The sequence below is a fragment of the Colobus angolensis genome, unplaced genomic scaffold, assembly GCF_000951035.1.
Source record: "Colobus angolensis palliatus isolate OR3802 unplaced genomic scaffold, Cang.pa_1.0 Scaffold589, whole genome shotgun sequence".
NCBI classification, from domain to species: Eukaryota; Metazoa; Chordata; class Mammalia; order Primates; family Cercopithecidae; genus Colobus; species Colobus angolensis.
The window spans coordinates 372,232-383,039 of NW_012119476.1; the positions used below are offsets into that span (position 1 = coordinate 372,232).

The following is a 10,808-nucleotide window of genomic DNA, read 5'->3' on the forward strand; positions in this document are numbered from 1 at the left end:
AAGAATAGAAGTTGTTTTTTATTTTTATATAGGAATTGCACTGAATCTGTATATTGTTTTGGAGAGAATTGCCACCTTAACAATATCAACTCTTCCAAGCTATAAACATGGGATGCTTTTCCATTTATTTCAGTCTTTAATTACTTTTCAGTAGTGTTTTATGATTTTAAGTGTATTCATCTTGAGACTCCTTTCTAAAATTTATTCTTAAATTTTTATTTCTTTTTTATGTTATTATAAATGGAATCGTTTTCTTAATTTCATCTTCTGATTGTTCATTGCTAGTGTTTAGAAATAAAACTGATTCGATGTGTTGATCTTGTATTTTGCAACTTTGCTGAATTTGTTCATTAGCACTAAGTTTTTTTGTGAATTCTTTTTTTTTTTATTTTTATTATACTTTAAGTTCTAGGGTACATGTGCATAATGTGCAGGTTTGTTACATATGTATACTTGTGCCATGTTGGTGTGCTGCACCCATCAACTCGTCAGCACCCATCAATTCCTCATTTATATCATGTATAACTCCCCAATGCAATCCCTCCCCCACACCATGATAGGCCCCAGTGTGTGATGTTCCCCTTCCCGAGTCCAAGTGATCTCATTGTTCAGTTCCCACCTATGAGTGAGAACATGCAGTGTTTGGTTTTCTCTTCTTGTGATAGTTTGCTAAGAATGATAGTTTCCAGCTGCATCCATGTCCCTACAAAGGACGCAAACTCATCCTTTTTTATGGCTGCATAGTATTCCATGGTGTATATGTGCCACATTTTCTTAATCCAGTCTGTCAGAGATGGACATTTGGGTTGATTCCAAGTCTTTGCTATTGTGAATAGTGCTGCAATAAACATACGTGTGCATGTGTCTTTGTAGTAGAATAATTTATAATCTTTTGGGTATATACCCAGTAGTGGGATGGCTGGGTCATATGGTACATCTAGTTCTAGATACTTGAGGAATTGCCATACTGTTTTCCATAATGGTTGAACTAGTCTACAATCCCACCAACAGTGTAAAAGTGTTCCTATTTCTCCACATCCTCTCCAACACCTGTTGTTTCCTGATTTTTTAATGATTGCCATTCTACCTGGTATGAGATGGTATCTCATTGTGGTTTTGATTTGCATTTCTCTGATGGCGAGTGATGATGAGCATTTTTTCATGTGTCTGTTGGCTGTATGAATGTCTTCTTTTGAGAAATGTCTGTTCATATCCTTTCCCCACTTTTTGATGGGGTTGTTTGTTTTTTTCTTGTATATTTGTTTGAGTTCTTTGTAGATTCTGGATATTAGCCCTTTGTCAGATGAGTAGATTGCAAAAATTTTCTCCCATTCTGTAGGTTGCCTGTTCACTCTGATGGTAGTTTCTTTTGCTGTGCAGAAGCTCTTTAGTTTAATGAGATTCCATTTGTCAATTTTGGCTTTTGCTGCCGTTGCTTTTGGTGTTTTAGACATGAAGTCCTTGCCCATGCCTATGTCCTGAATGGTACTACCTAGATTTTCTTCTAGGGTTTTTATGGTATTAGGTCTAACATTTAAGTCTCTAATCCATCTTGAATTAATCTTCGTATAAGGAGTAAGGAAAGGATCCAGTTTCAGCTTTCTACTTATGGCTAGCCAATTTTCCCAGCACCATTTATTAAATAGGGGATCCTTTCCCCATTTCTTGTTTCTCTCAGGTTTGTCAAAGATCAGATGGCTGTAGATGTGTGGTATTATTTCTGAGGACTCTGTTCTGTTCCATTGGTCTATATCTCTGTTTTGGTACCAGTACCATGCTGTTTTGGTTACTGTAGCCTTGTAGTATAGTTTGAAGTCAGGTAGCGTGACTCCTCCAGCTTTGTCCTTTTGACTTAGGATTGTCTTGGCAATGCGGGCTCTTTTTTGGTTCCATATGAACTTTAAAGCAGTTTTTTCCAATTCTGTGAAGAAACTCATTGGTAGCTTGATGGGGATGGCATTGAATCTATAAATAACCTTGGGCAGTATGGCCATTTTCACGATATTGATTCTTCCTATCCATGAGCATGGTATGTTCTTCCATTTGTTTGTGTCCTCTTTTATTTCACTGAGCAGTGGTTTGTAGTTCTCCTTGAAGAGGTCCTTTACATCCCTTGTAAGTTGAATTCCTATGGTTTTAAAACCTAACTCAGGTTTTAAACCTGCTGAGGTTTTCAAATACAAATTTCTGCACTTCCACCCAAAGACTTGCTATGCTATGTGAAGAGAGCCCTGGAATCTATATTTTTATTATGCTTCCTAAGTAAGTATTACGATCATCCAGGTTTGAGAAGGACTGCCTTAAAAGTGAATGAGTGGCTGGTGTGAGTAACTCTTTCAAAGCAGTAAATAAAGACTGACCGATTAGCTTACTTTCAACAGAGAACACTCAGAAATATGTCTCAGTTCCCTATTTCAAATTCTTCCCTCTCCTAACGTAGACTCTAAGAAACATCTAAGAGAAAAAGTGGGGGGAATCAAAGTTATTCATTTTGACACTGAATAAATTATTTTAAAACCATCATATATAACTCTGGGAACCGTAACATTTTTAAAAATCAGACTTGTTTTGTCCTAAACCTATTGTAAAATTTTTGTAGAAAAATGATAATACATTGCTAACAATAATTAAGTACTTATGTGCAAAGCACCCAAGTGCTTTACACATATTTTATTACTTAATCCTTGTAACAATCTGATAACATAAACAATTTTATCTTCGTTTTACAGATGAGGAAACTGTGACACACATGATTAATTAACTTGACCAAGGTCACAGAATAAGTGTCAAGAGCCAAAATATGAATACATGCCAAAGTATATGCTGTACATCATTATAATAAACTCCCTTCCCAAACATGTCATTCATTAATAAAGAACTTCATGTTGTAAATGAGCACTCATCTCACTGGATATTTCCAAACTTCATACTCTCCTTTCACAGGTCCCTTTTGAGCTCCACTAATTCTGTAGCCACTAGCCACATGCGGCTATTAAACACTTGAAATGTGTCATCTGGATTCAGATGTTCTGGAAGTATAGAATATACACCAGAGTTCCCAAACTTAGTAAAAAAAAGAATATAAACTATCACAATAATTTTTATGTGGATAACATGTTGAAATGAAAATATTTTGATATATCGGTAAAATACATTTTTTAAAATTAAGTTCACTTGGCGTTCTTTAACTTTTTAAAAAATGTTCCTACTAGAAAATTTAAACTACCTGGCTCACATCATTTCTATTGGATGGCACTACTATAGAGTTTCTTCAGTGTCCTTTCTACGATTGTTGACCATTTCCATCTAGCCCCAAATTAGGCTTTTTCTACTTGTATACTTCTGTGAACCCTACAATATGCATCTATTTAAAGGAAATTATAAACTGTGCTTTGGTTTTAACACCAGTTGTCTGTGATGAAAAACTATTCCATATACACCCCTCTTCCTTAACTTTTCTCCATAGCTACTTACAAGGAATCAGTAAATAATGAAAGAAAAAAGGAGAGACAGTGCAAAAAGCTATTTGATGATAACTCCAATCATTTAACCCCTAGTAATGAACGAAACTTAAAGAAACAGAGCAAGTGTGTAATTACATGTATCACCACATCATTCTAAAATCTGCATGCCTAGTTGCCCATAGAATGGCTAAATGTACACTTACCCATGAGATTTGTGATAAAAGATTCATTTTGTAAAAGTTTGTTGTGACTCTTGTAACATTTTCATTTTAAATATGACTGAAATATTCTAGTCTTTTTCTTTAATAGTGCAAAAGGCATTATTAGAAAAATACAGGAAAGGCAGAAGTACCAAGATAAGTGCCATATCTTTTAGAATAGATGTCCTTTTATCCTCAAAAGTATGTAATTTCCAAAAGGGAAGTTTGCAAAACAATATATATTTCCCTTAGACTTACTTCCTACACAATTTCAGAGGTAGTAAAGACTTTACAAGTCAATTCCACTGTCAAACTAGTGTCTGAATGTCCTCTACAACATTTCCAAGTGTATGTAACGGGAAACACTTTTTCCCAAGGCTGCTAGCCATTGTCATTGTCATTATCGTTGTCATTATTTTTTCTAATACTGAGCTAAAATATGTTAACTTGCAGCTTTAAACTATTGGTTCTATTTCTGCCCTCTGCTCTTGGATCATATAAACCAATCCCATGTGTACTTAAAAGTTCTGCAGTTATTTACAGAGAGCTGTTCCCCATCTGGAGAATTCACCGGTTGCCACTCCTTCTGTATACACATGTCTCATCTCACTATCTACAAGTACTAAGTAATCTTCCCTCACCCACAGTACTTTAGTAAGTAGCCAACAAATGGGAGTTAGGACCTCCACTTCTTGTTTAGCAGCAAGTGTTCAGCCAGGGATAGGAAACATACCAAACAGCAATTTATCAGCCACTCCTTATTAATACTGGTCTCCAAGCAACTCTGCTTTCTCTCGCACTTCATTTTAAAGTTTTTTAAAAAGAAATGTTACTAGCCTGATTCAGGACCTAGTGGAACCAATGCAGTCATGCAGCATGTATGTACAAAATCATGAAGTCCAAGGTTGACTGATCAATGCTTCTTTTCCACTTCAGTTTGTATTGGGAAAGTAGAGTATGTGCCTCTTTTAAGCACTCTTAACCAGTATTGATTGTTTAACTGGAAAACAACAACAACAAGGAGTTGGTATCAATCTTCAGGTGGACTCATTAGAAAAAAGAAAAACATTGTCTGGTCAGATTTTTAACACAGATGAAATGTAACCGTGGTAACAAATCCATTCAAATAATCATTAAAAGGAGAATTTTTAAAACTCAATAAAATAGACCTATATGTGAAGAAAAAAAGAAAGTATGACTAATGAAAGGCCTGAAGAAATAGCTCCTAGAATCTAGTCTCATTCTCTGTTTGGACTTTTTCCCTGTTTTTCTGATCCTTAACTGTTGATCATTTTGTATGAAAACCATCTTTTGTTTGTTTAAAGAAATCATGTTTACATAGGCCTTTTATTACTGGATCTCTACTTGGCTTATTAGAGCCCAATGGAGAAAGAAACGTTGAAAATCATCTTGATTAAACAGCTTCTCATGATTGAAAGCCTTACTGAAGGTTTAAGACAAAGGAAGATAGCAAAGGATGGAATGTAATCACCCATGCCTTCCCTCATCTTTGGCTAGTGGTTTCCTAAAGTACTATTATATAAATTACTCAAATGATGCTGTGGAAAATGAGTTAGACAAGATTTTTTAAATATAACTAATTTATCTCTCTCTCTGTCTCTCTCTCTCTCTCTCTCTCTCTCTCTCTCTCTCTCTCTCTCTTTCTCCTCTCTCTTCACAGTGACTGTTTTGAGCCCAGCAGAAAAAGGTAAGAGGATGTTGTAAATTGTATTGATCAGGACTGTGTCCTTATTTTCACCTGAAAGTAAATAACATAAAAGCCTATAGACTGAGCAATTTTCCCAGGAATACACTTAGGTGAGGGGAAAGTTTAGAATGATGATTTTCAGGAAGCTTACCCAGAGATAGAGAAGAACATTTTCGGTGTCCCCTTTGGCTGTAGGACAAGAATTGGAAATTATCAGGATTTATGACAGAGAAGGACACAGGTAAGCACTCTGACATAGTGACCCTAGGCTGTCTCTTTGTTCAACACTGTTGTCCTAGGTATGTTGCCTTTCTGCCCAATCCATCTCCTCTTTAAGGCATGGAGTAAAGGCCCCAGAAGAGACTTTAAAGGGTAACTCCTTCACCATCACAGTTCCAGTATATTTATTGTGCTCCTCTCTGCTCCTCACCACCATCTTGGCTTGACCTGCAAAATATACTACCTTTCTAAAGAGATTGTGGCATTTTCCATTTTAAAAGGTGTAAGCTAATCATTAGTCTTAATAAACCTTTAGCTTTACATGATTTTATCAGTAATAACTGTGAGTGTTTATGTAGCCACTTTACATAGCCAGTTTTAATTCTCACTTCAGGGGAATTAATTGTTATAAATTCGTTAACCTACCTAGCATTCACATTATGCTGTTTTAAAGCTCCAGTTTGCTGTTATTCATCCAACAAAGGCATTGGCTACAGAGGCAAGAGAGCAGAGTGGTTGGAAGACAGTAGACCATAGTATACAAAAGTGTGAGTTCTGTAGCTAGACTGTCTGAATTCAAATCCTGGCTCTGCTATTTCCTAGTAAATTATTTTACCTCTTTGTGCTCATTTTATTCATGTACAGAATAAAAATAATACTACCTATTATACAGAAATGTGAAAATATAATGAGTAAATGTATGTAGAGCACTTAAAACAGTGGTAAACAGAACATACTGGCGATTCAGTACATGTTTCCTACTATTATTACAACATTAGAGCAAGTCTTGAGTTGCCTCTTATTCTTATGCATGGCCCTTAAGGTCAGAGATCATCTTCTGAATAAAATATTAAATAATTATATACAAATATTTTCCACAATACATTTTCAAGACAAATTGAGTAGAGGCTTAGATGATACTGTACCATAATAGGAATAATGGCATAAGCCAGTGAGACTTGACCAGAAACAGACTCATAGTCTAATGGCTATCTGGGATCCCTTGTAACCCTGTGGATCTGTGACAGATCTGGGGTGATCTGGAGCTTAGAGTCTAGGGATGGGGTGATGATTAAGAGATGAATGTAGGAATGAGATGAACATTAGGCATGATCCATCAGACGATTCACATACAATCAAGAATAATGCATTGCCGACAGTTGCTCATCTTGAAATTGTATTTTCACAATTCTGTGTAATAGGTTTCAAATTATACTGCACTATTAAAGTAAAATACAATGCAGTATATGACTGTCAGTAGGAACATTATTTGGCATTGGCAAAGAAAACAAAAAGCAGTGAAATTAAAGCCTCAAATAACATAACCTTTCAGTCTCCGTAGCTTGAGAAAACCATAGTCAAACATATTGCAAAAGTTTTCCCATTTCTTATCTACTTAATAATTCCTGTACTGGGTTGTAGAGTGTCTTCCTAAAATTCACATCCACCTGGAACTTGTAAATGTGACCTTATTTGGAAAGAGGGTCTTTTCAGATGTAATCAAGTTAAGATAAGGCCATACTGGATTCAAGTGAGCCCTAATACAGTAATTGGTATCCTTATATGAAGAGGGAAATTTGGATACACAGACATATACAGAGAGAGGACAGCCATAAGAAAATGGAGACAGAGGCTGGCGTTATGCTGCCACAAGCCAAATGACACTATGGATTGCCAGCAACCTCCAGAAACTAGGAAGAGACAAAGAAGGATACTCCCCTGGGCATTTCAGCAAGCGTATGGCCCTGCCTACACCTTGATTTCAGACTTCTAGCTTCCAGAACTCTGAGAGAATAAATTTCTGTTATTTTAAGCCACCCAGCTTGTGGTCATTTATTACCACAGCCCTAGGAAACTAATACAATTCCTGATGAATTTCACTCTCTAATGCACTGTTAAAAAGCATTGTATCAGTAGCAAATAACCAGACTTTGGTGTTAGGTCTACCTCGGCTCAAGTATTGACTTTGACGCTTATTGTATATGTGATCTTGGGAAACTTCCCTAAATTTCACTTTCTTCCTCTGTGACCTTTCATGGTTATTTTGAGGACTAATGAGATTATGTGTGTAAATCTCTTGGTACAGTGCCTGACACATGATAAATACAAAATAATAGTTAATAATATTATGATGATGATGATTATTGTTATTAACATTGGAGAGGATCTGGAAGATCTTTCTTCTAAGAAGCATAACGTATTTCAGGATTATAATTCCTTATGACTACTTTTGTGAATAGATTGTCAAAATCCATACATTTGTATTTTATAGGGTGAAAAATTGAGAACCAAAGAAGTAAAATATATTGACCTAGTTATGCTGATTCTACTGCACAGAAAGGACTAAACTTCAGGTCATCTGAATCACAGTCCTGAATATTATTTTTATGCGTGTGTGTGTGTCTGTGTGTGTGTATATATGTATATATATGTATATATGTATATATACACACACACACATCCATATATATAATCTGCCTTGGTTTTGCAGGATTCAGATATTCTTTTTTCTTTTTAAATTTTTGTGGATAGGTAGTAGGTGTATATATTTAGGGTGTACATGAGATATTTTGATATGGGCATACAATGTGTAATAATCACATCAGGGTAAATGGGATATCCATCACTTCAAAGATTTATTATTTCTTTGCATTATAAATATTCCAGTTATACCATTTATTTTTAAATATATAATAAAATATTGTTGACTGTTGTCACCCTGTTGTGCCATCAAATACTAGATCTTTTTTAAATATGTGAGTTCATATGTTTTCCCATAGATCATACTTTTAAAAACATGATAATTATGTATTTTGCTTTCATAAGTATATTGCATAGATGATTTCATTCAGCATCATACTATCCATATTTTGAAGATCATGACTGGGAAATCTTCCCTCCTCTACCCTTGAAGTATAAATCTGGGGTGATCTGGAGCTTAGGGATTTAGTAGAGTCCAGGGATGAGGTGATGATTAAGAGATAAATTTAGGAATGAGATGAACTTTAGGCATGATCCATCAGACGATGCACATACAATCAAGAGTAATGCGTTGCCCACAGTTGCTCTTCTAATGTTAAAAGGTCCATTAATCATTTTAAACAAAAGTTCAACTCATCTAATAATTAATTTGCATTTTAAATGTTTTGCATACTAAATTTTCTGATTTCATTCATAAAATGGTTCTCATTATTTACCTTTTCAGAAATAGATATAATTTCTAAATAACAGAACTGTTATGGGTCAACTTGTGTCCCCTCAAAATTCATCTGTTTAAGCCCTTACTTTTAGTACTTCAGAATGTGACTATTTGTATAAGGCCTTTAAAGAGGTAGTTAAGTTAAAATGAGGTCAACTAGGGTGGGCCATAATCCAGTCTGATGTCCTTATAGGGAAAGGAAATCTGGACACACATAGGTACAGAAGGAAGACCACGTGAAGACACAGGGAGAAGATGACTATCTACATGCCAAGAAGAGAGGCCTTCAAAGTGGCCAGTCCTGCTGACACTTTTATCTTGGACTTCTAGCCTCCAGAATTGTGAGACAATAAATTTCTGCCGTTTAGAGACCCAGTCTATGTCACTTTATTATGGCAGCCCTAGCAAACTGATACAAGACTATTAGGTTTCCATTTGAAAATCCAAAGTGTAGAAATATCACTTCTAACAAAAGTAAAAATTGACAAATGGGATCTAATTAAACTGAAGAGCTTCTGCACAGCAAAAGAAACTATCGACAGAGTAAACAACCTACAGAATGGGAGACAACCTACAGAATGGAAGAAAATTTTTGCAAACTATTCACTTGAAAAAAGTCTAATATCCACCAGCTATAAAGAACTTAAATTTACAAGAGAGCATCAAATAATCCCATTAAAAAGTGGGCAAAGGGCATGAACAGAGAATTTTCAAAAGAAGACATACATGTGGCCAACAAATGTGAATAAAAGCTCAATATCACTGATCATTACAGAAATACAAATCAAAACCACCATGAGATACCATCTCAGAATGGCTACTATTAAAAAGTCAAAAAATAATAGATGCTGGTGAGATTGTGGAGAAAAGGGAACACTTACACACTGTTGGTGGGAGTGTAAATTAGTTCAACAACTGTGGAAGACACCGTGGTGATTCCTCAAAGACCTATAAATCATTTTGCCATAAAGACACGTGCAGGCAAGTGATCACTGCAGCATTATTCACAATAACAAAGATATGGAATCAACTAAATGCCCATCAATGACAGATTGGATAAATAAAATCTGGTACATACACACCATGAAGTACTGTGCAGCCATAGAAAAGAATGAGATCATGTCTTTCGTGGCAACATGAATGGAGCTGGAGGCTATTATCTTTACCAAACTAACACAGGAACAGAAAACCAAATACTGCATGTTTTCACTTATAAGTGGGAGCCAAACGATGAGAGCTCATGAACCATGAAGAAGAGAACAACAGGCACTGGGGTCTACTTGAGGATGGAGGGTGGCAGGAGGCAGAGGAACAGAAAAAAATAACTATTGGGTACTAAGATTAATAATACCTGGGTGACAGAATAATCTATACAACAAACCCCAGTGACACAAGTTTACCTATATAAGAAATCTTCACATGTGCCCCCGAACCTAAAATAAAAGCTTAAAAATAAAAGAAAGATCTGCTTTGTATCAGATTCTCAATTATGCTAACCTTAATTTATTGGTAATATATTAAACATCAGGAAGGTGAGAGGGCGCTGAGAGTAAAATGTCTGGGCTACAGTATGATCTTTTAGACTCACCTTCAGAATGTATAGGAAATCTTCAGGTTGGTTTTTATTAGGTATCTCAGTGCTCTCAATAATATTTTATATTTATTATTGTAAAATTACTTTATAATTAAAGTTTAGAGAGCAGATAAAAGCCTCCCTTAGATGCTAACACACTTCTAAAAGATGTTTAAATATTGATATTTTTGTTACAAAAATATTTACTGAAAAGTCAAACAATATAGAAGTCTAGAAAATGAAAATTTCCAATTATCTTTACACTGCCTCCTCTATCACTATTCATAGACAACTGCTATATTTAATTTTATTTGTATTTGAGATCTTTTTCTTTGCATTCACGTAGAAACATATAAGTATAAATGTGTATATTTATACAGACTTGGTTGTTTATTTTAATTGAGTGATACTGTGCCTATTTTTCCAAAACTATATATATATATAT

General features: G+C 35.2%; 1 protein-coding gene across 2 annotated transcripts in view; it reads left to right on the forward strand.

Moving 5' to 3' along the window:
* Positions 1 to 10,808, forward strand: part of ZDHHC15 (zinc finger, DHHC-type containing 15) — a 174,017-nt gene that overhangs the window by 11,833 nt on the left and 151,376 nt on the right. The window contains exon 2 of one of the 2 annotated variants that reach the window (XM_011962253.1): positions 5,346 to 5,372. The exons of the other annotated variant lie outside the window; for it this stretch is intronic. Within the exon in view, the coding sequence (XP_011817643.1) occupies positions 5,346 to 5,372 (27 nt within the window). The remainder of the gene's footprint in view (positions 1 to 5,345; positions 5,373 to 10,808) is intronic. 2 annotated transcript variants of the gene reach the window in all.